The sequence below is a fragment of the Ammospiza nelsoni genome, chromosome 2 (genome assembly GCF_027579445.1).
Source record: "Ammospiza nelsoni isolate bAmmNel1 chromosome 2, bAmmNel1.pri, whole genome shotgun sequence".
NCBI lineage: Eukaryota > Metazoa > Chordata > Aves > Passeriformes > Passerellidae > Ammospiza > Ammospiza nelsoni.
Window position 1 is genome coordinate 40775580 of NC_080634.1, and position 26570 is coordinate 40802149.

At 44.0% G+C, this 26570-nt stretch overlaps 1 protein-coding gene across 2 annotated transcripts; it reads left to right on the top strand.

Annotated features, from left to right (window-relative positions):
• Positions 1-237: 237 nt before the first annotated feature.
• PANX1 (pannexin 1) lies at positions 238-25248 on the top strand. Of its 2 annotated transcripts, XM_059493815.1 has the most exons (6): positions 238-418; positions 9557-9696; positions 14820-14888; positions 18831-19054; positions 20552-21222; positions 22900-25248. In XM_059493815.1, exons 1-6 carry the CDS (start codon positions 238-240, stop codon positions 22983-22985), a joined length of 1371 nt encoding a protein of 456 aa, XP_059349798.1. In that variant the 3' UTR covers positions 22986-25248. The 2 variants fall into 2 exon arrangements, with proteins under 2 accessions (XP_059349798.1, XP_059349799.1); XM_059493816.1 differs by lacking the exon at positions 14820-14888.
• The last annotated feature ends 1322 nt before the right edge of the window (positions 25249-26570 follow it).

The following is a 26570-nucleotide window of genomic DNA, read 5'->3' on the forward strand; positions in this document are numbered from 1 at the left end:
GGGCACTGCCGCAGTTCCGCTCCCGACCCGCGGGGCGCCGCTCCGCACCCCCCGCCCTCTGCGGGCGGGCGGGGCCGGGCTGCGGGGGCGTTCCCGAGCCGAGCCGGGCGGAGCCGGGCGGGGCCGGGCCGGGCTGCCGGGGCGTTCCCGAGCCGAGCCGGGCGGGGCCGGCCCAGCCTGACCCGGCCCAGCCGCGGGCAGCCCGGCCCAGCGCAGCCGTGCGGAGCCGTGCCCGCCATGGCCATCGCGCACATCGCCACCGAGTACGTGTTCTCCGACTTCCTGCTGAAGGAGCCGCCCGAGACGCGCTACAAGGGGCTGCGCCTGGAGCTGGCGCTCGACAAGATCGTCACCTGCATCGCCGTGGGGCTGCCGCTGCTCCTCATCTCCCTCGCCTTCGCCCAGGAGGTCTCCATCGGTAACTCCGGCGCTCCCTTTCCCGGTTCCCGGCGGCTCCCGCGGCGGACAAAGGGCTGTGCGGGCGGCGTAGCGGAGCGGAGCTCCGGGCGGGAGCGGGGCTCGGCGGGCTCGGCTGCCGGCGGGGCTCCCGCTCGGAGCAGGGCAGGGCAGAGGGCACCTCTGGGCCGCGGCAGGGAGCGCTGCCTTCCCGGAAAGCCGCCGTCCCGGAGCGCATCCCTGGCTGCAGGCTCATCCAGGTGTGCTGGGCTGCCCGGCCGGCCTCCTTCTCGCTGGGGCATTCCCTGGCCGCTGCCGTTCTCTCGGCACCTCCCGAGCAGGGGCTTTGTCAGCCCAGCGAGCGCATCTTCTGCCGTAGGAGCGATGGGAGCGCCGAAGCCGCGCTGCCCTTTGTCTCCCAGCGCAGGTCAGAGCGGAGCTGCCAGCCGGGATGTGCCAGGCGAGTGCCCGTCTGCTGCCGCTCGGGGTGTTGGGCAGTAGGATTCGGTGTCGCTCAGCTGTCGGGAACAGGTGCCACGGGGAAGGGCTGTCAGAGCTCTGCCGTGCGCTGCAGGCTGCTCGGTGGGGCTGCTCACCCGCAGGACGGGCAGTGGGAGAGCTCTCTGAAGCTTTCCGCTGCTCCTCTGCCCTCCTGCAGCTGTTCCCGCTCGGTTGTCAATCTCTGCTGTGACTCTATGGTAGATGAAACTATGCTTTACAGGTAAAAGGCCAAGTTCCCCAATTATTTTACTATCTTTTTGTTTACCCACCTCCCCAAGTTACAGAAGTGATCATGCAGCAACCTTTGGCATTAGGAGTGGAACTAAATGATCTTTGAGGTCTCCTCCAACCCAAGCCTTCCTATGGTTTGCTAAGAATAGCACTATATGAATGAAGATTTCAAAGGTCTATATGTAATGCTATCCATTTGGAGACAGGGGTGAATCACAGGATTTCCAGCCGTTCATAGAGATAGTTTGATTTGCTGCCTGCACCTGTTTATTGGCATTCAGTGTTGTACACCTGGTCTCTGTCATCTACAGGATTGAAGTGAATGTCAGGAGAGTGGAAACTGGAATGCAACTTTGGATGAGTGGTGAATCTGTGCAAAGCCATTATGAGTAGCATTAGTCAGATACCAGATTGCTTGAGAGATAGGATGCCCCAGATCGCTGTATTTACCCACAGCTACACCCCCATTGCACCAGATTGCTGTGGCACACAATAACTGCGCAGGGAAGTGAAGGACAACCGGACTGGAGACCAGATGTGAGCCCCACGGCACCTCTGTTCATCCAGAAACTGGATGGACACATCCATATTTCTGCACTCTAACCTGCTTCTTTTAGTTTTAGACCTGCTGCTGATATAGGCACATTTGTTCCTCTTCAAGCAATTAAAAAGAGAAAGTTTGCATTTCCATACAGCAGCTTGTATATGGGCCCCTTAATTCTTCTTTCTGCTTCTACTCTAGAATTGCTGGATCCAGTTTGAAACGGTGCCTGGATACCAATGTTTCTTTTATTTCTTTCATTTTACTCCCTTACACAAAGATCAAACACACAGTTTAACTGCAGAGTTCGGCAAAGTGTGCCTTTCTTTCAGATGAGTTAAATTCTTGTCTTTCAATTATTTCAAATTGAATCTGTGAGTGCAGTAGATTCATAAAGCAAGAATAAAAACAAGGGGCTGCATCTTGCTAGTGTTTTTGTTTATAATCCTGAGAACCTGTTAGAAGGAAACAGTGGGTTGAAAACCGAGCTTTTTTAGTTGAGAAATAAAGATGCAAATAACTATGAGAAGTACTTGTCACTGTTATTTCCGGGCAGGGGTGAAACTGCACCACGTGGTGTCCATACAGAAAGTGATAGTAAAGGAGCCACGCTGCTGGGACAGCTGTCACCTATTTCCCACACCGTCCCTGCAGCTCAGCAGGCTGGCTGCTTGTGGGACAGCCCAAAACTGCTTCCATTAAGGCATTTGGGGGAACACTGAGGATTTTAGGGGCTGGAAATGCCTGGTTGTCTGTGCTGTGGTTTTCAGCTGGCGATGAAATAGACAGAGCGGTTTGTTTTCAAACACTTTGTGATATAATCATCCTCTGAAAAAGCTCAGGAGTGCTAAACTGAGTAAAACTGTCAGGGTTCATTTTTAGGTCTGAAAAAGAATAACTCAGAGGTGGGTGTGCAAGTGGGGGAAATACCTGCTTAGAGTACAAAAACTGAACGCCCTTTCCAAAAATGAATGCTCAGCTCCTGTTTCTGTTGGGATAATTGCATTCTTCCCACCTGGGGTTGTCCTGGCACCTCATCCTGTCACCTTCCCTTCCTGCTGTGCTTTCCTGTTCCGTTGCAGCCTGGTGTCAGACACCTGCAATTTCCCTCCTACATGTGGTTGCTCTTAATTGTGCAAATCTATTAAAATGTTTGCAAAGGCTATGGAAGTTTTCTGAAGCCACCAAGTAACTTTTAGTTTTGATGGGAGTTTCAGGAAATAAATGAGATTCCAGCTGAATCACAGAGGATTTCTCTGCTGGAGGTGTGGAAAACCGAGCTGTAGCACCCTGCCAGTGAGCAGTGGTAGTAGTTAAGCAGTGACTGAGCTATTGTCTGCTATCCCTGGGAATCTTTGCTACTTGAAATCCTGCACCAGTTACCTCTTTGCAGCTAGACCTTTTTTTACATAATTTTATATATACTGGGAATGGGAAAATGGAAATAACAATAGGATTGTGTGTATTGTGTTGTACATGTATATTCCTTATATTGTGGCTTGATATTATTTCCTTATATTATTTAGCAATTCTTGGGTAAGTTATACTAGAGGTGGTCAGGTAGTGTGGTAACAGAAACCATCTAAATGTAGCTAAATCAGCAATTCTTCTTATAAAGGGGAAAAAAACCCTTGAAAGATGGGGCACCCTCAGCAGTGTATGAATGAGAAATGAATAGAGTTTTATCTGTGCCATTTTTAGTAAGAACAGCTCTGAGTCAGAATTGAATTCCAGTTTCTGATCTCAGATTGTGTGTACTGCAAGATGTGATTTCTTACTGTAAGCACTTTGGCTGAAAACATAGATATTTATTCCCAGGGTGCTGCTTGGAGCAGGATGCTGCAGCCCTAAGCAGGTACAGTCAGATGAGCAGAGAGGAAATCAAAACAAGCTGCTTGATTTTGGCCTCTCCCAAAACTCAGCTTAGTTCTGGGAAAAACATCAATGGCTGTCTCGGGTTGCAGCTTAAAGAAAAGCAGATGTGAGAGCTGTCCACTCAACATCAAATATTTTCATCTTTTTCTGTAGGAAGGCAACTGTGAACTGCTCATCTGTGCTTGTCACCAAATGATGTTTGACCTCTTGCATGCAGCAGCTTCAGGCACAGCTGTGCAATGGGCGTCATTCCCTGCAGCCTGTGTGGGAGGTGATGCCTGGGGAGGGATGAGAAGGAAGGGAGAGAGTGGACAAGAATGGAATTTTGTGGTGGCCACAGCAGCCCTTACATGTTTGGTTTGGGTGTTGGTTGTGCATGGCTCACAGGTAGCTGGGATGAAGGGATCCAAGTGTTTTAGCATTTCTGCAGCTGGCTTATGAGTTGTGGCAGGATGCTGGACTGGGAAGTACCAGACCATGGGCCAACCCACAGCATCTGCATGAATCTGTCAAAACAGAGATTGGTTGCGCTAAAACCATCTTATTTCCCACTGGTGCTCTCTGGTGTATCTTGCCATGCTGGAGAATGCTCAGAGGTGGGAAGGTGGAGCCTTGCCTTATGATCTGCACACCACAGGGTTAATGTCCCCATTGACCACTTTGGACTTGCCCAGTGGTGACAATCCTTACTTGCCCTGCTCATTTTCCACCTAATTTATGGGCATCTCTTTCACCTATTTTTTTTTTTTTTTTAGTTCCCATCCTTGCAGTTTTCTGCCTATGGGATTTGAGGTGCTTTGGCTGGCAGAAGACACAGAGTGAAGGGTGTTAGTGGAGAGCTCTGGATGTTGCATCCCAGAAGCTTCTGTGGGAGCCACGATGGCATCAGTGCCCCTTACTGCATGTCCAGCTGGGCCTGGATCTCTCTAGATAAGTTAATCATGTGTCTGAAGCAGTCACGAGAATAAAATGTGTAGAAAATGAAAAAAAAAAAAAAACGAACACAAACAACTGAGATTAAATCACAACAAATACAGTGAAAAATAGTCTTAACTGGGTTCCTTTCCTCTCTTGTACCTCCCTGATTGGTCATTCCTGCTGATGTCCCTCTCCATTCTTGTTCACAAGTTCCTGGGGAGGCTCTTGGGAAATAATCCTATCTTGTGACTTGGTAAGAGCTGGGGGCTAAATTGGGTTGGGTGTAATTAAGCCAAGGACTATTACTGTGGCAGCTGCTGGCTGGGAGCTGGAAAAGCCCCTCCCAGTGCTGCTGGAGCAGGCTGTGTGCTAATAGCTGTGTTGCACACCTTGCATTTGGTTCAGCAGGGCGCTGTGGAACCCAGGGCGTTAATGAGGAACTGAGACAGCAAACGTATTGCCTCAGCCCAGAGCAGCCAGGCAGGCTGAGACCCTCTGTCAGAGAGGGGCAGATCCCAGCAGGATACACTGTGCTGCTCTTTGGCGTGTCAGGAGTGCTCAGGAAAGAGCACAAGTTCCAGCATCAGGCACAGGCCTGCCTGGGCAGCCAGGGCAAGCTGGTAAAAACATTTGCTTTAATATCAAGCTATAAACTGTCATTGTGTGAGCATCTTCAGCTGTTGGTAAGATTTTTTCTGTTTCATTCCTATAGAGCCAGCTTTACATTTCCTGTGGAAATGATGGTAAGCTGCTTTAGCTGCCAGAGTAAATGTAAAAATCATGGGCCTCTGGTGTTACCTGAAGTTTGGGGTACCACCCATGTTGGCAGGGAAGCTACATGGTCATTGCCACTGTTTTGTAGTGCTTCTCCTTCAGATGAAGGGAAACTCTTTGTTTAAAGGTGTGGTGGTGGAAATCTCAGTGGTGGAAATTTAATTCACAATTCCTGTTTCCTGTGAATCAAAAAATTATCACTCTGAAGGCTATGCTTGATAAATACCCATCTCTTTTCCCACTGTATGATTTTGAGACTTCTCTGAGGGGTAACTTGCAGCCCTGTAGAAAGAAATATACCTGCTAATTTCTCTGACCCACTTCCTTAAACATTGTATCACCTGAGCTTTACATTCTGCTCCTGATCCATTGCCAAAGTACCCATGGGAAGAGGTTCTTTTCTCCAGTGCCCCCTTTTGCTCCATACTTTCTTCTTCAACAGATTCTGTTTCTCTCAACCTTCTACTTGGCATGCATTGGGATTCCTTTTTTTTTTCTTTAAAATACTTTTTAATGTTGGTGTGGAGGATGTATGTTGGATGGTGCCTGGCAGTCTGCATTGTCTATGTGTGCCTTGATTTTCTTGCTTATGTTTTTGTTTAGGGGCTACTAAGGAGCATAATTCTTGCTAGATGACATCAGATGTTTGTGTATCATGGCAAGTTCATTTTGCCTTGTGGAAAATTATAGTAAAAATTAATGGCCAGGTTTTCCTCCAAGCCTATGCAAATCTTTTTGCAGTAACTGCAGTGTATTAGAACCCAAATAATTACTTACTGAAGGTTCAGTCCTGTCAGCTGCAATCATTTGATCCTGGTTCAAGAAAAATAGTTAAGCCTATGATTAGCATTGATTTTTGACTGTCCTGTTAGCTGCAGTTTCTTAATTAGATGTGTAAGTCAGCAGAGAGGTTTTGAGCCACTGGAGAGGAAACCAGTCTGGCTTGCTGGATTTACCCTCTCTTTTGTGAAGGATGCAGCCAGAGGGTGCTGATCCCTCTGCTCCTCCTGCCTTGGACCCAGCAAAGCACTCCAGTACTGAACAGGGATTCTCCTGTCAATCTGAGATTTCCTTGGGGTTCTGAGAGTTTCTTCTCATACACAGATTTCCTGCATAGGAGCTGCAGAAGAGCCACTTGCAGGGGGGAAAAAAAGGTATTCCTGGTAGAGATGTGGAGGCAATAGCTGGAAGTTTGTTGGCAAAGCACCCATGAAGAGGCACCACAGCTGTGTGGGGTGACAGCTCATCCTTGCTGTGCACTGGCTGCAGTGACTCAGCTTTGCACTCTGCACTATGCCTGCAAGTAATTCCTGCTGCAACAACCAGCCCCATCTGTAATCCTAGCACTCTTGGAAAAGTGTCATTTCATCATATGTGGCTGCACACCTGCTGCTGCCTAGCTTTCTGCAGCTCTTTTGGGTGGTCTGTGTTTAGGACAGCCATCATAAATGGCATTTTTTTATCCTCATTTCTTTGCAAAAGTAAAAGACAAATCTCTATTGCTCCCTCTCCAAAGCTAATCAGGAAATTATTACAAAAAGTCCGTTGCCAAGAGTAATGATAAATTGGCCAAAGACTGTTGTGGCAACTGCTCAGCAAATGCAGTCTTTTGTTATTCCTCATCCTTCTTGCTTGTATATTTTATCTCCCTGCTGTTATGGGCTTGTTAGCTGCTTTTCTCTTTCCCAAGCTATTACTTGCAGGAGCAAGGGAAATGATTGGCTTCATGTCACCAAGCCAAGAGGCTGCTCCTGTGATAGCAGAGGACCATTAGCCTCTCATAAGCTAGCCCTGTGCATAGCTGTGTGCACAGTGGGTCTGTGATAGCCCTGTGCCAAATTTCTCTAATAGAAACTACAGATTTTCTTTTCAGCTTCCTCCAGAACAGTCCAACATAAAATAAATTATCTCTCTATATATACTGCTGTTACTCCTGTGGAGGAGAGAAGGAAGGAAGGAAATAAAAGATGGGAAATGGTGACCATTTTCTGAGGCATGTAATGGTCCGTGTTTGGTACGGATGATGCACAAAAACATCTTCCCTGTATAAGTCCTAACTTTAGTACTGTCACTGCAAAGTTGTAATTCGAATTAACAAGTGTTTACAAACAGGACTGCAGTCAGATAGTTAAAAACCAGTCCAACAACCGGAGTGTCCCCCTGCTTGAGGGTGAGCTCTATGTGCTTGGCTCCCAGGTTAGGTTTCCAGTGTCCCTGCTGGAACACTGGGGGTTGTGAGTGATGGTCTCTGCTCTGCTGCAGCACTGGCTTTGCTGTAGCTGTTCTGGTAGGAAGCTGTGCACATGACATTTTGGAGAAGGAGGCTGGCTGCCTTTTTCATCACTAGTTTTGGAGAAGAGGCATGCCTGCCTTTTTCCTCACTTCTGCCTTTTAAACACTCCATCACTTTAAGTGGTGTTCCAACTGTTAATGAGAATGAACACATGGAATGTGTTTCTTTTTGTGGATGCACCAACATGAATAAGACAAAGCATCTTTCTGAACACTCCGTTGCTCTCCTTTTGAAAGGGTCACTTGTTTGCTGCTCCGCACTGGGCACAGCCACCAGCAGGAGATTGGTTAAATTATGAGAGCAGGGCATCAATGGTCCCTATCTGGTGGAGAGCAGACATTAAATGCCTGCTTTTTTCTTTGTTTTCTTTCCCCCCCTTTTTTTTTCTGCAATATATTATTTCTTTGGTTTCCACAACTAATGGAAATCATCTGGGAAACAAAAACTCCCAAGGCTTTGGGGGAGTGCAAGTGCTTGTGTGGTACCAACTTTGCTAAATCACATGAGCTCTGTTCTGGTAAACAGTAACTGGTTTTCATAAGGGAGACTTGTGGCAGGTCAGATCATGGTGATCAAACCATGTCCTTGTGATACTACAGCCCCAGAAATAATTATAATAGTGACTCATATGGAAAGGCTTTTATTCATAAAGCTCCTTGACTATGCTACATTGTGAAGAGGCTGTACAAGTTACAAGGCGAATGCAGTTGGCTCCTTTTCCAAAAGAAGTTGTTATTCTCTGGAAACTAAACTAGAAAAAAGGCACAACAAATGACACAGGCTTGCATTACATACTTACTCCCATAAAGCACACAGAAATTCCATTAGCATAACTTAGATTAATGTGTTCAGGAGAAAAAATTATAGCACGTTTTCCCCTGTTGGTCTTTTGATATTGGCAAAAGCATTGGAAGTGTTGCTCTTAGAAGAAATGTTCATGGTATGGCTATGTCCGCTCTGTGTATTATTTGGTGAAATGATTGTCCTGTTGCAACATTTATGAAAGTCTGGTGGAAATGTATTTGTGCTGGGGGGATTGCTTTCACTGTCAAAGCTTCAGAAATAAAGTTGAACCCCTTCATCCTGTTTTACTGGCATTACCTGAGGAGCCACTGGTGCTCCATGTCCCATCACCACTTTTCCTGGTTGAAGTATGCTGTGGGAGGGGTGCCTGTGACTAGCCAGAGCAGAATTTGACCCTAAGGCTGGTAAATAGCTGCTCTTGCTGTCAGCTGGGGCCTTGATCTTAATTTGAAGCTCCTGAGCAGCTGGAGAGGTCCTGAGAGTGAATGGGAATGACAGTGTTATGCATAGTCTTGGACACAGCACATCACTGCACTGATGAGGAGAGGCCTGGCACCCTTTGGATGTGTCTGGGGCCACAATTTCTCTGCCAAAAATTACAGGAGGAAATCCTTGTTTTCACAGATATAGCTTGAACCCCTCCAAATAATTTGCAGTCTCAGAGGCAGAAGTGGCAGTACCCTGGGAAAACCTGCCCTTCCATCATTGCAAGGGTTGCTGGCCTGCAAGAGTGGTGTTTGAGGTCTTGTTATGGTAGACATGTGAGCTGCAGGTTGAGCTTTTGGGAAGTTGTAACGCTGTGGTATGTGATGGCATTTGTTGCCTTGGGCCTGATGTGGTCACACTTTGTATCTGTCAGTTCCATTTGGCCAAACTTTAAGTGTTTGTGAGTGAGATAAAGAGTTAAGTGCAAGTGAGAAAGATCTTAAAGGTCACATTTCCCACAAGACGTACAGAAATAGGCCTAAAAGATAAGTGTTGTACTATGCTGTCTCAGCCCTTAGGGACGTCCTTAGATGGCTCCCTGTGGGAGTTACAGCCTTTGGGGGCAGTGGGAACTCAGGAGCCTCCTCCCTGCAGAACTGCTGGGCCTTGTCTGGTCACTTAACCTGATACCTTTGGGTACCACAACATATTAAATGGGAGCTTTTCTTCCTAAACTTGTTTTCTTCTTTTTTTTTATATCTTTTGAGGCTGCAATAACCTTTGCTTTGTGTTCCCAGGTGCTCAGATAAGCTGTTTTGCACCCAGCTCCTTCTCCTGGCGACAAGCTGCTTATGTGGACTCCTACTGCTGGGCAGCTGTGCAGCAGAAGCAACCATCTCACAACAACTTAGAAAACATACCCCTGTCTCTGCATAAAGTATGTATAGCTCTCCATCTCCTGGCAAAGTTATTCCCACATAGAAACCTACCTTTGTCTCACTTTTCTGGTTTCTCTGCTCTGCTGTAGTCCTTGCCTTTGACTTGACTCTCTCTATTTTTAGAATGTTTTCTTTCCCTTACTTCCAAAGAGGGTAGTACTACAGAAAGTAATTTCTGCCTTCAAATAAAGGGTCACCAGTTATCTGACATAAGAGTAATGTTATGTTGCTGTGCTGCCCTGGAGTGAATGCTTCACCTGGCTTTAGCCAGGAACTATTTTAAAACTGGAGTACAGGACACAACAACTGCCTAAACGCTTGTAAAAGCTTATTTTAGAAAAACAGGGAAATAAGAACATTTTATATTTTTATTGTGTTACTCAGTTGTGCATGGAGACAGACACTTGTGGCAGATAGATATTTTGGGAGAGATGAAATTAATCAGTGGTACCAACATAACCCTGTCGTCAGCTGCTCTTCTGCATGTCTGCAGGCCAGCCACGAGCTGGCTTTCATTGCCTCAGGTAAAGCAGTATCATATAAAGCACAGAAGGAGATTTATTTTATGGGTTAAAAGTGCAGTGGGTTTTAAGATACTTGAGCTGGCTCAAAGCAGTTGCTGAGGTTTGGCAGGAGTTACACACTGGGTTAATGCCATGCCAGTGCCTGGAGCTGACTCAACTCCAGAGGCAGCTTTGGCCTGCTGGAGCAGTGCTGATGCCAAGGTAAGAAATGCTTGTTGGGCTCTGCAAATTTGTGTTCTGCCTTCCTCAGCCCTTGTATTACTTGCCCCAGCAAATAAACCCCTGGTACCTGGGAGCAGAGGAGAGCCTGGTGCTAGAGGGAGCTCAGATATGAGACTTGCAGCACCTGTATTTCTGGCTTTTGCTTCTGTATCCTGAGCCTCAGATTTTATTATCCAGTCATCTGGTGGTATAATCTCTGAGGAGCTATTCAAGGCTATCTCTGATTTGTTTCCTGACTCAAATAATTAATTGAGGATTTACTTTTGGCTTCTCCAGTTAGCTCCACTGATAACCTTGACTCAATAGGTATGTGTTTCATGAGTATTAAAGCCAGACTTGTTGGTTTCTAGCCTGAACTCTTCCCTGCACAGTTAGGACTCCACTTCAGCCAGACCTTCTACAGAGGCCAGTTGAAGCTGCTGGAACATTTCACAGTGCTGGGAACTCCACCTGCAAACCTGGATATTTTGCTGCCCCTTTCTCTTGAGGGAATAAGCTCTTGTTACCCAAATTTTTTGTGTTGAATTTCATGTGATAGTTACCTGCTGCCAGCCACGAATAACTTAAGCACTCATACTTTTATGATGCAACCCATGTTAATTTGCTGACTAGTGCTGTATCAGAAATTGCTGCAGTTCTCCATGACATGTATGGCATATGATGTTTCCTTGTAAATGTCCTGCAGCCTGTCTGCAGGAAGTGCATCTGCTCAGCTGAGCCAGGGGCTGTTACAGAGGCTGGTGACTCATCTTCCCAGATCCATGATTAGCCACCCACCCTCTGATCCAGACATTGGGAGCTGCAGATGCTCTTTGGAAGTCAATACTAACTAATATACTTCTGGTTGTTCATCAGGTCCATGCTTTACAAGTTTACAGGGAAGGAGGGGCATTACAGCTGTTTAACAGTGAACTTAGCTCCCACTCTGGTGTCTGAAAGCTGCTCTTTGCATCCAGGGCCAACAGCTGCTCAGTGCCTTGGGATCACTTCTGCAGGAAGACTTGGGTTCTCCCCCCACCACTGCACTACAAAGTGTGCACAAGCTCATTGCTCTGCAGATTTGGCTAAATAATTATTTTAAAAATGGCTGGAGCAGAGCCTTTTGGGAGCACAGGGATTAGGTTAAGGAGAAAATGGAGACTTGCTGTGCTCAGGTCAGTGGTTAGTGGAGACCTGACTCTGCATCTACAGCAATGCACACAGAGGGACAGCAGGGGTCATTAGGCCCAGTTCTTCTTAAAACCTCACTTAAAACTTTTTTCCTGCTTTCTGGGAAGCAGAGCTTTTATTTGCAGGGCATCTCAGATTCTTTCCAAAACTCTGACTCACTTAGTATCTCACTATATTGGCATGCTGTAAGGCTCCATAAAAAACACTTAAGGAGGCATTATATTAAAGTTTTGGGGGAATGAGATTGTAGGCCCCATTACTGATTAAAATGGATGGGTTTCCTTCTGGCGTGCTCTCTGTGCTCTGGCAGAAGTACTGCCTCCTGGGGCAGGGCTCAGTGTGGTACAGAAGGAAGGAGGAGCAGGGAGCTCTTTGGTGACAAAGCCAGCATGTAGTAACCTGCACTGCTTTTCTTCTCAACGTCTGGTTGCTCTGGAGGATTATCAAACTCCAGAGTTTTTTTTTTTTTTTAACAGAAAAACTGAAGCCTTTCCATCTTCCTCCTGTTTCAGAGTTCAAGTTTGCTCTGGGATTTTCGGTTTTTTCAACTGTAAAATATAAGTTTAATTTCTGGGCACTCCCTAAAGCTTGGCACCTCTACTGGTTGTCCTTTCTGCTCTAGGAGATCTCTCCCAGGGGTTGAATTTATCAGTTTGGAAGCTGAAAAGGACCATACTGCAAACTTCTGGGTTCTTTGACTGTCTAGTGGTCATTGTGCTCCTAGAGGGTGCCCAGGACCTCTCCCCATGGAGAACAGGAGTTCTGAAATTTCCAGTTGTTCTGGAAACTCCTCACACTGGGTAACCCTCAGCAGGAAGCAAAATGAGTTGTGTGCTACAATGCACAATTCAATGAACAAAATACCTGCAGATACATATAAGGAAGAGACTGTGGTAGGTCCTGCCTGTATTCTTAATTTAATGCTAAGATTTCCTTCTCTTTGTCAGTGAAAGAGCTGTCAAAATGATTATATGGCTGAGTCCTCTGACTCCTCTTCAGGTTTGTCATTGAGGAAACTTACTCTGGTCAAGCTTTACTGTTTTGTTGCCTCTCTTTTCTTATGGGATTTTCCATTCAGGTTTAGTTCCCTTAAGAAGTTTCTTGTGTCTGTCTGAAGTGTCAGAACAGAGATGTTGGTTTCTAGACATGAGTGGTAAAGACAGACAGACAGTGGTGATGCGGATGGAGGAGTTTTGTATTTGCCTGCCCTGTGCAGGTAGTTTGCTTATTGTCTCTAAAGATGAGTGTTCCACCTGACAAGTTATTTTGGTAAAACTTGTCTTGATCCTTAACTGGAAGGAGAAGAAAAGCTTTTGGCCATGTAGTGGAGGAGGAGAGGAGGGGACTGCACTGTGAAGCCTTTTTAATCCATAGTGCACAGAGGAATTTATGAAAACTCAAGCAGGAGAACAGTGAGCATCATCTTACCAGCTCTTGATAGCAACCAAGCAAGCTGAGGGGTGGTTGAACCCGGAGTGATGACCTCTTCATAGCCCTGAAATTTGGATTGCTAGGATGGAGCTGCCTATGATCAAGAGTCTTCTAGGGATTTTTTAAATTACTCTATGTTCTAGTCTGCTATTAACTGGGGAGAAGCAAAGAAGATAAAAGTAAGCAAAGAAAAAGTATAGGGTGTTCAGAAAAAGGAGATTTGTACTCACATGAAATGCAGGCAAAGAATTCATCTGACTGAAAGAAGAGATCTTCACATGTGGCACAGCCAGAAGAGGTCAGTTGTCTCACTCAGGTCTTTCAAAGTGCAGGACAAGTGCTTTGGGACCTGCTGAGAGTGGGTCTGCAGTGTTTGTATGCATGAAGTGAGATTATGTGAAAACCTTCATTTTTCATAAAAGAAGTAAGATTTACCATGGACCCTTGAGTTGTTTTTTGAGTCACTTGTCTGTGAATACGCCAAAACAAACCTTGGGGTTATTATATTGATGGTACAGTTATAATTGTGGTTTTTACCTGGTTCTAGTGACTCATTGTTTGTACAATTTCTTAATTGACTCAGGGCCCCTCATGTTTCACCTGTAAACCCTTCCCAGAGAGACTAAGAGCTGTCAGAGCAAGGACACCCATAGATGTATTTATAAATGCAGATGCATTTTGAAGTAATTTCTTGAAACTGTAGTGCTAGAGGAACTTCATTCTGTTGCAGATGGAGTCATCCACTTCACTCATAAGAGAGAGGCAACAATGTGTTGATCTATAGCAGTGAGTTAACACAGTTCAATAAATGTGAATGTGACAGTGGTTTATCAAGGTTCAGTGATACACTACATTTAGTGCATGGAGGATAGAATCAAAATTGTTGGGGAGACCCTCCTGTTGAGTTATGAGGTTCAGAAAGAACTTCTTTGTATTCTAAACTTCTCAGAGGGGAGTTCAGATGTGGATAGGTTCAAACTTAGTCCCAGACCTCTCAACAGTTTATGTCTAAAGGATTGTATGTGCGCTGTCAATCCTTTGAATCACTTAGCTAAGATTTCAAGCATGCTAATAATCCCCTACAGACCACGTGTTACAGCAAGGAGTTTCTCAGCCTTGAGGAGTAACCTTGAGAGGTATCCCTGCTCAAGGGGAGAAGCTGGGATGCAGTCTGTAGCCAAGCAGGAAAGCTTAACAGGCCCAGGGCTGCCCGCTGCTTATGAAGTGTGATGATTGCCTTGTGTACACCAGCAAGAGGCCTGGGTCACTGCTCCTGGCAGCCCTTGACTACCACGTTGCCATCTGTCCCCCAAAGTCCAGAATAAACTGGATACAGCCATCATAGCCTCACTGGTGATCCTGGCTTGAGCTAATTAAAACTGGAGAAGAACAGTTTTGAAGCTGTATCAGGAAAGAAAGTATATAACAGGAGGGATAAAGGTCACATAGGGTTTGAGATTCACTGTAGGTTTGGAGACAGGACAGCATCTCACTTAGAATGATCAGTTCATTTATAGCTGTTTCTGCTGAACACCAGTGAGACACCTCCCATTGCTGCAAAGAGGAATAGGGTCATATCCAGAGGGAGTTTTATGCCTTTGCTTCTGGAAATGTGTAATTACTGCCATTAGCCTGTTTAGGGACTAGTGCCTTTGTTTGGGCTTTTTCCAAAATTGGAACTGGAGAGGGAGACATCTCACCATGTTAATGTATTTTAATGAAGGCACTTCAGTGCTTCATTCTTTTAATTGTCTGCCAATTAATTTTTCTCAAAGCTGTTACCCAGACCTGTGAAGCTCAAGTTTTGTGCTACTGTACTCAAGTTACTCTTTGGCCATGGTCAGGTAGGTGGAAGTCAGAATGCTTTCAGTCACTTGTATAGTGTTTGCCCAGAGGAAATAGGGACTGAAGATACAGTAAAATTAGAAAGCTGTTTTCTAAATACCATTAAAGTTATTTTCATCTTCTTGCAGCCATTTTTATCCAGACCCTGGCAAGCTTTCTGTAGATTAAGTCCTTGAAAATGCCCTTTGCGTCACTCCAATTCCGGCTTCTTTTTTTTTCTTTTTGCATGATAAAAGCATATTTGAGTTTATAAAACACTTACTTTAAATGCCCTTCTAAATTTCTGTGTATTTACTTCACTTTAGCAGAATTGAAGCTGGAGATAGACTCTTTTGTGCTTTAGTCTGATTTTATCTTTCACCTTCAGGGGAGTGTGATGCTTGTGCATCTTCAAAAGACAGTTTTGTGATTCCACCACTTTGTGTTTCTGCAAATGGACTGCTCAAATGCCTCTTCTTCTCTATCCATGCACATGTTCTTGCTGAACAGTGGCTGAGTGCTAACAAATTTACTTAAACAGCCTGGAATGTACATAGGGCTCAAGGGCTTGTCAAGTGACGTGACCTGCAGCAGTACAGGGGCAGCCTCTTGGCTTCCAAGCGCTCTGCCTCCTTGGGAGCCTGCTGTTCCCCCCAGTGTGCCATCAGGCTAAGGGCCAAGCAAGGCAGGAGAACCTGCTTCCATCATCCTTAGCTTTCAGGAGCTCAGAAAACTAAAGAGCACTGCACTTTGAGTCCCTGCTGCACACACCACTCCTTTTGTCAGTGTCCTACTGAATATGGTGAGAAGGAACTTGATAATTACACAGCAAAGAAAAAACTGAGCTTCACTTCTGGGCCAGTATTTGTTTCTGGCATACCTTTGACCATACAGATCTTGGGATCAGTGACACTTCCTTCTACATCAATGCTCAAACTACCCAAAACTGCAGGGGCACTTCCTCCTTGTGTGTTCGGCGCCTTGGGAGCAAATAAACCATAAAACCATAAACCATAAAAGAAAGGCTGATGGCACGTGGTTGTCTGTGCACAAATACCACAGAGTCCTCTTCTTAAAATGGGAAGTCATTATGTTTGACTGTCAAATGTAGTCAGATGAGCTGGACAGCCCAAGTCTAGGAAACCTAGGGCTCATGCCAGATGAGTTTGCATTTTCACTTCTCCTTGTCATTCAAGAACTTAAATTTAATGATTTCAAAACAATTTGCTGGTTATCTAAGCCTACTATTAACAAATAGAACAAGCATATCTTTCATTTTTAAAAAAGCCAGGATCTGAGAAGGATGGAATTGTGCATCAGGTGCTGTGGAAAAGATGACAGATACATACTTTGTTTGCAAACATAAAGAGCTGCACTAATGATTGTGTACTGCCCTGGTTTTGAGACTATTCAGAAAAGAGTTGCACAGAGTTCACTTATGCTGCCATAAGCTCAGCTTTGGGAGTGATGAGAGCCTGGCAAGAGGAAGCCCAGCAAATGCATAGGAAATGTGCCTTTTCCCAGCAGCGTGATGCTCTAGGTGAGGAGGCAGTGGTGAAGGAGCTGGGGAGAGGAGGAGGTGCAAGGCAAGATGGCAGAGGCTGTTTTTTTAAGGCAACAGCCTAATGAGGGCAGGCTAGAGGGGGACATCTGGGACAAGGCAAGAGGGCTGCTGCCAATGTGCTACACAAGTGCAGAATTCTTTTAAGCTATAAGGGAAGAAGTGGGGACTGGAACAATGGAATTTTGGGGCTGTAACTCCAGTGTGAAAACTATCTTGCCTCTTACCACATGTCTTGTAGTGCTTGGGTTAGAGATCTCTAGGATTATATGGGATACTGCTGATGGCGTTTCCAGTTTTGAGGGTCAGAAAGGGAATTAATAAATCTTATGCTGCTAAAATTTGAAATGAATGAGTACTAAATCCAAGCAGTGTAAACCAAAATAAGGTATATACATTATATATACACACACATATATATATATAACATAACTAATATATTTTGGTTGCTCCTAACTGAATCAAATGTGTCTGTTTTTTCTTTCCCCATCTGGCACCAGTGGAAAGGGGCTCAGAGGTGTTTAATTCAGGTGTAAGTGAAGTCAAACAGGCTTTGCAGCTATACAGGCAATGTTAAGCATTTGTTAAGACCTATGGAAAATGTGTTGCAGCAGCTTAGAGGAGCTTAGGTAAGTATAAGATGGGTTCAAAGACAGATCATCTCTATTTCTACATAATACAGAATTCAGAGGACTGATAGAGCCTGGATGTGAAACCATGAAATTTTGGGTAAACCAAGGTATCAGGACTCAGACCTGGTGGCATTGTCCACAGAGATAAATAAGAAGACCAAATTCTTGTGTTGATGATGAGATGTCCAAAATACATTGGACATACCAGAGTTTTACATCTCGATTGGAAGGTCTACACCTGGGAGAAGGAAGATGGTCTGATGTTATCTGTTGTGTGCAAAGAGGAGGGAGAGGCAGTAGTGAGGGCAGAGCTCTGCACAGTTTTTATGGGCTGCTGTGGATAGGGGAAGTCAGTCATTTAAGGTCTAATACATCATACGCATTCCTACTGCCAGTAATTACACAGGGTTTTGCTTTAATGGTAGGTGATATTAGAAGTAATTTTCCTGAATAAAATGTTCCATAACATCAAATTACTTTGTGCATGCAAAGCTTTAATCTCTCTTGATTAATGCAAACATAAGTTAACATAGTTATATTAGGCCTAGATTTTCATCTTGTTAAATACCTGCAAATGTACGTGTAGCTTTTCCACTTGCAGTGATTAATGACTTCAGTTCAGGCTTCCTCTAAAAATCTCCACTGGCTTTGCCAGTGAACGTGCATGGGCACATGGCTATAACACTTGTGATGTCTTACATCTGTTTCATATTTGTTCAACTAATTTAAAGTTCCTTATGAACTGATGCTAGATTGGAGTTAAGTGTGCTTGCTAGCAAAGGTTGAATGTAATGAATAAGAGATTGGCTGAATTTGCAGTACATTTCATTACAAACTGCTTGTCTCTCCAGATCTTAGATTCTGTCTCTGTAAGGGTAATGTTATGCATGATTTTATGCTTTGAATATAATGTTAGAGTACATAGAAACACCATTTTTTCCTGCAGCTGGGAGGAATTAGAGTGACAAGAACTACTTGTTGATGAATAGAAGAAAGATGGCAAAACTTCAAACTTGTGTTTTATACCTGCTTCAGCCCTTTTCCTAAGCAGTTGTGACCATGTAAGGGCTGACTTCTCAGTGCTGCATTGACACCAGACCATTCTGATGCTGTGTGTTGGTTTCCATTTAGATGTTAACCTGAAAATGTTCAAATACCCTGAAGTATTACAGCCACATTTACATCTTTTACAGTCGCTGGATGCAGTCTGAACAGATGTGTGTTTGCAGGCAGAGGCAGAGCTGTAGCAGCTCTAGTCATTAACCTCCTGACAGCAAATGGAAAGCGGGAGAGATTTTGCTGGTATTTGGTGTGCTTTAGTTGCTATGAACAGTGGTGACACATTGGAGAGGGAGAGTTAGGTGGTGCTGTCTTCTGCTTTCAGTCAGCCCCTCTGATAGCTGCTTTGCTGCGCTGTTTTTTTTTTCCCCAGGTTAATGCTGTATTTCTCAGTGTCAGCTCCAGTGGTTCTGAATATGCAGAAATTGTTATCAGGATCACGGCACCTTTATTCTGTGTGGTTTTTTTTCCCCTTTGGTGGGGAGAAGCTCTAAGCAGCAGCAGAGTTACTGGAGCTGTCTGAAAAAGAGATTTTGCTTCCCTGCATGTCCCAAATAATCACAAAATTAGGTTTTAGTAGAAGGATTTAAATAAAATTACAGAGCTTTAGTAGGCCTCTAGGAAATGAAATGCTTATGGGGAATGATGGTGATTGGCTGACTTATTACTTATGCAGGTGAAGCCTAATCAGGGTTTTTTTCTCCCTGCAGTTCTTCCCATACATCCTTCTGCTTGTTGCTATCCTGCTGTATCTGCCATGTCTGTTCTGGCGCTTCACTGCAGCCCCTCACCTTTCCTCAGACCTGAAATTTATTATGGAAGAACTTGACAAAGCCTACAACAGGGCAATCAAAGCTGCTAATAGCATTCGAAGTGGAGACCCCAGGGACCCTGCTGACTTGATTCCAGCTGCTAATGAGAACTTGACACAGAGGTAAGATCTTGGGGCTTGGCTTTCTCTGCTCTTCAGGTTCATAGCAGGTGTGACATCTGTACCCACTTAGAAATTTATTGCAAGGGTTTGAATGGTGACTTGACGCAATTTTAAGTTTAGTTAAAAGAAAAAAGATATCTGAAATGATTACTTTGGCCCTTGGAGCTGGAACTTATAACTTTCTTTTTTTAAAGAAAACATGTAATGAGCTCTTCAGATTACTTATTACCCGAGATGTTCTGATGTCTTTAGTTGCAGTAGGTGTTAAGTAGTTTTGCCCTCCACAGTGTAAGAAAAGAAATACTTCAGTCCTCAGTTCTCAATGTTCTTGACAGTCCCTTGCACACTGTCAAGTTACTTGTTATCTCCTGTTCTTTAAGATACAGGTCTGCAAAGCTTCTGATTGGAAAAATGATTAAAAACTCAAACATCAAAACCCACAAAAGCGACACCCTCCCCCCCTTCTGATCAAGTTGGTGCACTGTTCCAACCAGATCCAGTTCCTGCTCCCTTGTAGGGCCAGGGTACCTGTTTCTCTCTCTGTGTGTGGGGTTACAAGTAGTGCAGCAGTCTTAGGTCCCTGTGAAATGTGGAGTTAGGTCTTGGCAAGTGAAAAGCCTTCTAGTGTTCTATTATTGAACAAGTGCTTGGAGAGTCTGCATTTCTGCATGGATTTGCTTACTGCACATGTTTTGTACTGGAAAGGAACAAAAATATTTTGTTCCCATGAGGGCTATGTTTTTTTCCCATTTTCCAGTGTTTGAACTCTTTTGTTTCTTAAGCAAATTTTCCATATTAGAGTGTTGATATTTTTCATTTGTCTGTTATTCTATTGGTTTTCTACTGACTTCAATAAAACTACCCTTGATTTACATCAATAAGAGGATGTGAACATGTTGGAGTGAGTCTAGAGGAGTATTATCAAGATGATTAGAGGGATGGGACACCTCTCCTACAGATATAGGCTGGGAAAGCTGGGGTTGTTCAGCCTGAAGAAGAGAAGGGTCCAGGGAGACCTTAAAGCACCTTCCAGTACCTAAAAGGGATATTTACAAAAAAAGACTGGAGAGGGAGTTTTTAGAGGGGCATGTAGTGACAGGATAAGGAGGAATGGCTTTAAACTGAAAGAAAGTAGGTTTAGATTAGGCATTAGGAAAAAAATTCTTCCCTGTGAGGATGCTGAGTCTGGCACAGGTTGCCCAGGAAAGTTGTGGATGTCCCACCTCTCAAAGTGCTCAGGGCCAGGTTGGATGGGGCTTTGAGCAGCATGGTCTGGTGGAAGGTGTCCCTGTCCATGGCAGAGCATGGGGATTGGTTGGAAATAGATGATATTTAAAGAACCCTTCTAATGCAAACCATATTGTGATTCTGTGATTTTAAGAAGGTTTTCAATCTTTTATCTCATTTAGAGTACTAAGTTTTGTTGATATTTGGGGTAGGTGAATGTTGCAGCATCTGATCTATATGATTTGATAGGTTTTTTTCTTTCTTTTTCAGTTTGTGGGAAATATCTGAAAGCTACTTTAAATACCCAATTGTGGAGCAGTACCTGAAGACAAAAAAGAATTCCAAGTGCTTAATAATTAAATACATTACGTGCCGTTTGCTCACACTAGTAATTATTTTCATTGCATGCCTCTATCTGGGCTACTACATCCGCCTCTCCTCTCTGAGTGATGAGTTTCTTTGCACTATCAAAACTGGGATCCTTAAGAATGACACAACTGTTCCAGAAGTGGTTCAGTGCAAGCTTATTGCTGTTGGTGTCTTCAAGGTACTCAGCTATATTAACCTGATAGTCTATCTGATGGTGATGCCCCTGGTAGTGTATGCAATGTTTGTTCCATGGAGGTGGAATTCAGGTGTTCTCAAAGTGTATGAAATCTTGCCAACTTTTGATGTTCTGAAACTTAAGTCAAATCATTTTGATGACTTAAGCCTTTACCTCCTCTTTCTTGAGGAAAATGTGAGTGAACTTAAATCATATAAATGCCTTAAAGTGCTGGAGAACATTGCAGTTTCTGAGAAGTTTGATGTCATGCAGCTTTTGGTAAACCTTGGTACTATTAAGACTGATACCATAGATGGGAAGCCAGGGACTGCTGAGTTGGAGAAGCCTGAAGAAACAACTACAGAAGAGCTGGAAAAAGATGCAACAGAGTTACAAGGTAAGCTGATCTAGATGTGTATTCCTACCAAAACCTTAATAATATATTCTGTAAGGTGATTCTGCTTAGTCCTTGCTCTGTTGCCTGCTGTGTAAGTGCTATAACTTCAGAACAATGTGGTGGTGTAAGTGTGTGGCACAGCTGAACCCTGGGTTGTTTGTTGGGTTGGTGGTCCTTGCTGACATCTCTGCTCTGGCACTAACAGGCTTCAGCTGTCTGAGCTTTACCTGCCTGAGACCCCCTGCACAGCAGGAGAGCTCTAGGCTGGGTTGTGCTTGAAGCAGCTCCAGTGAGAAAGCTGGTGGGTTCAGGACTTTTCTTCAGAAGCTGGCTCCAAAGTGCAGCAACTGCTGCTGCTGCTTCTATTCAGGCTTTGGTGGAAGTCATGGGTGCATATAAAAATAAGTCTGATGCTCAGAAATGCTGCTGGCAAAGGAGCAGGAAATGACAAAAGAAGGGAAGTGGGACTAGGGTCAGTGAACATGCTCCTCTTCCTGCTTTCATAGAGAGCAAGGAAAATTGACTGTAAAGAGATTTTTATCAAAATGGTCCGAGTCAGTCTGGATTGGTGCAATGGCTCTCTGGATATCCCATCAGTTTGCAGACATGGTCACCTTGAGCAATCACTCATATACAATACAGTCTAGGATTCTGTCCTAAAAGATGTGGCATACCTTAATTGTGAAACCAGTTTCTTCCTCAAGTGCAGAATTAGAGAAGCCAAACATCCAGGGAGAGGTATAAACCAAAAGTGATGATGATTTAAAATATTTAGAAGTTTACCTGAGTATGTGAGCACAATGCAGAGAGAAAGTTAAAGAACTATTTTAAAGGTAGGAAAAGGATAAATCTATTCTCTCTTCAGAAAGCTATGGCCTGTCATTAATAAAAAAGAGGCATCAGTACCCAGGGGTTAGCTGTTCCTGTACTTGAGTCAAGCAGTTGTGGTAGGCTGAGATTTGGAGAAGTCAACCTATACAACAGGAGAATTCAGAACAAACAAGCAGAATTCTTTTTGAACCAGAAGAACCCCTTTTGGCAGCCATCTCTTGTGCAGCAGCTTGGAGTAGTTCTGACAGCATTTAGTTTTCCTTTTAAATCTGTCCAGTTTTGAAATGACAGGTGGGTTTGGAAGTGAAATATAAAAGCCTGAGGTGGAGATCTGGGCTCAAGGAGCTGAAAAGTTAATAGAAAATATGACTCATTTTTATCTGAAAGCAGAATTTTTGAGATTGTTTTCACCTCATGAAAACACTTCAAAGATCTATTTCTGTCCAGATCAGAACAAGCTAATGCTTGAAGTGCTGTTAAAATGGATTGCAGAAAGAAGCTGCTGTGTTTGTGACCAGCTCAGACTGGTGTGGCCCCTCTCCTTCTGCCTGGGGACAGCTGCAGGCTCCACACCCATCAGCAAAGCTTCACCCACACCTCATCATCTTTTCCTCTGTCCCTTGTGGTGTCAGCATGTTTTTATGAGGGGCTGTGCTGGCAGAGCAGTGGCACGTGCTGGCTCTGGCAGAGCGACGTGCAGGGCACCCTGGTGCTGGGCGTGGGGACTGGAGGCGGCTCAGGACAGCCAGCAGTGCAGCACAGGCAGGGTGGCACTTCCTTTGTGCACCAGGAGGTGTTGAGTGGTTTGGTGGCTCTTTCTCTTCTAAAGCTTTGCCTTCTCTTCAGTGTTGACAGACCGTGATGCGAGTGGCAGTGTGAATATGAGAGACGACAAGAGACTTCGCCAAAGGCTTGTAGATTCTTCGTGCTGATGCTTCCCAGCTGCAGGAGCCAGGAGCCCATTCCATGGGAAGGCTCCTCCACTGCGCTCAGTGCAAGGTGCTGCTCTTTAATGCCTGACAGTTCCCCAGAGGCCAAACTGGTTTACAGACTATTTGTTGTATAATAATCAGGAGTCATGTGCCTGAAAAAGCACGTTGTACACTTCCGTTATTTATTAAAACAATCAAACCACACACAAGGAGGAACAAGAACAAAACAATTCTGTCATGAGTAGCAAGTGATGTGCATTGAATTCAGTTGAAGCTGGCAGCTGGACAGAGCTCACTCCATGCTGGACAGGGATGGGAACATAACCCTGCAGGTAGCAAAAAGGTATGGCCACTGATTGCATTCTAAGGTGTTGCTCTGCAGCAGTGGCCATCTCAGTTCTGGGGTTTAAGTAAGGTAACTTTGGGCTCTCTGACCTGGAAAAGGGGGGCTGGGGATGGGGTTTTATAATGAATCTGGTTAATCTGTCCTGGATGGTGGCTGCCACTGGTACTGGCTGTGTCTTCATGGGAAAAATAGAGGTTACTCTGTTCTGCCTGAGATGTCTCTGTTAGTCATCCCAACATTCATGTCCGGGATTAAGTACTTGACATTGGTGGAAAAAGAGATACAAGCAGTTTTAGTGTTAAGAAGGTACTGTAAATATTAGGGATTTTGAGTTTTCTATGTATTAATAAACTAATAATGTCTTAATAATGTTTTTACGAAATGTAGTGATGTGTAAGCTGTTGGTTTAATTTCTATCCCTCAATTCTTTTTTTTGGTCTTAGTGTCTAATAAATCCGCCTTGGAGTTTTGGACTGAAGATCAGTGAAATTTGTTCTATTTTTGTAACGGTTTATTGAAGTTGTTTTGTAATGTTTTTATGCATAGAATTTTTCTCAATGTGTTTGTAGTATCAAATGCAGTATTAGTTGTGGTGTTTTCTAAACCACACTTGAGAAGACAAACTAACTTGTATTAAAGTAGCACCCAAATGCCTCAGCAGAGCCACGCGCCCAACAGCCAAGGTGAAGTAGATGTGGATAGTATGACAAGTTGTTCTCCCCCACACACGTTGTGACTGTATTTTAATTAAATATCCTTAAGTGTATTGGAAGAGACAAAATAAGGGGGAGTGTTTGTACAAAGGTTTGTTATCAGACCACTTAGAGAGAGTAGAATTCAGCTTTAGTGTTGTCCCTTCTGCCAAAGACCTCAACCTTCACTGAGTATTAAAATGACCTTTGTCTTGAAATATTAGATATAAGGTGAGGTGGGTGGGGAGAGTGAAGCACCCCAGTGGCAGTGTATATCTTTCACAAATGTGATATACTGACTTGTTTTTCTGTATTGTCCATGAAAGTGAAATGACTTACCTGTCACCTCTTCCAAGCTGGCTTTTTAAACAAAGGAGGACTTCTTTTATAGCTAGGTAGGACTTCCAGTTTCCAGTTCCTTAGTGTCACCCACTTTTGCACTCTCATCTGCTGGCATTCTCCATATGGTTGTGGGTGAGGGGCAAACAGGAGTAACTGGTGGTACCATTTTTGCACAGAACTCTTCATGTGCTGCAGCAGATTTCAGAGATTGTGCCCATATTTGAATCTGGCAGCCGCTGTGAACTGAAGTGGATCTGAAGCCGAGTGGATCTGAAAGTGCTGCTGTGCTAGCTTAGGGCTAATATTACAAGAACTCTTCTGTTTTCTTATGGCTTTCAACTAAGACAAGCCTTATTTTAAGAGAAGTCTTTCAAGCCATAGTTTTATGCTACCTCTGCCCAGGACAGCAGCACAGCTGCAATCCTAATGTCTCTTGCATAACCAGCACAAAACAGGGCTTATGTTGGACACTGGCGGTCCACACTGCTGAATTTTACTGCCATAATTCTGCCACCAAGCCTATGATCCCTTTGGCCTTCCCTAGATTCTGTCTGGCTGTGCTGATGTGTTGCTGATGGTCCTTTGTATGTAGGCAGTGCAGGTGCACATTGTGCATTGTATGTCTTGGACAAGGAGCTATAGTGCAATACTAAGATTTTGTGATGTGGATGTGTTTGAACTGCTTGATGTAAGTAGACTTTCCAGTCTTAAAATTCAAAGCTCCTGAAAGCCACATGTTCATGTTTCATGTTGGATATGCACCTAACTTTTTACTAATTCCCCTTTTGTATTAAAAAATATGACTTGCTACAGTGAATTTGTTGTTGTCTTCTAAAGTGTTCAATAAAATGCCTCTCAGTCCTCCTTGGTTATTAAAATGAAATCGATTTTGTGACCTCCAACAGCATGTGTCCAAAGGTTCCAGGAACAGTCACGTGTTACCATAGTGCAATACATGTGGTCTGATGCTAAACCCTGAGAAAAAATTTTGGACAGTGGTTATGATTCTGCTCTTTTTATTTTCTCATAAAATTGTCAGAGCAACAGAAAATGTCAGCACATGATAAATAGCACATCCACTATGTAATTACCATCTACAAATTGGCCGCACTGTCAGCACATACTTTTCAGCTGTGTCTTCCTGTTTTAAGATGTGTTTTTGTACTGCCCAGCTTAGTTGTACTTATGTTTTAGTGGCACTGCTCCTGCTGTGTTTTGCCATTTTCAAAAGATGGGTGGAATGCCAATTTAGGCTTTATGGAAAAGAGTCCATCTTCAGTCCCTTCACCACTATACTCTTTTAAATATTCTTCTAAATATTCCAGAAGGTAAAGTGACAATGTCAAGGTGCAGGTTTGGTCCATGGCATTCCTTCCTGCCCCTTCTCTCTCCACCACTTGGGTATTAATAATTCTCTAAATGTAGGAGAGTTGCAACCAGTTCTGCACATGCTTTGCCTTACAGTGGCTTTTGTGAGATTTAAAACTTGTGATTTAAACTGCAGAGAACATGTAAAAATGTTTATTCCATTAGCAGATGGTGTGCCTCTAAAATCAGCTGTACCCCACTGTTTTTCTGCCTCTGGATGTTGTCAGTCACTTTCAGAATAAGGATATATATTATAGATCCATTTTTTTTCCTTATGGGGAACAGTGGATGTTTTAATAGCAGCTTTGATTACTGGTTTAGTGCCTAAGCCTAAAACCCCATTAACAAAGGCTGTCCTGACCGCACTTTGTGAACACAAAGACAGAAATCAGGTCGTGAATGGTTTTCTGAAGATGGAGGTGGAAAGAGGGATTTAACCCCCAGTACAAGCACAGGTGAGTCTGTCACAGAAGCAGGGAAGAATCAAAGTTGTGTCATGGGAATAAACTTTCTTAGAAATCTTTTCTTTTGAGCACCATTTTGCATAGACCATATGAGAGTGGCACAAATGAAAACCTAGCTGTTGATTAGGGGTGGTTTAGCGTTTCTGTCATGCAGACTGTGTGGCCAGAAGCTCTAGAAGACTGCTTTCCTCATAATGGAATATTTGACTTAATATACTAAATTAATAAGAGCTCACACCATAACACTAATCCTTTTAGGTAGTAAAATTTGCATCTTCACTTCAGATTCTTTGATGTGAGTAATCTCAAACTTTTTATAATCACTGAGATTAACCAAACACCTTCATGCAAACAACATTCCTAGCCTACGAAT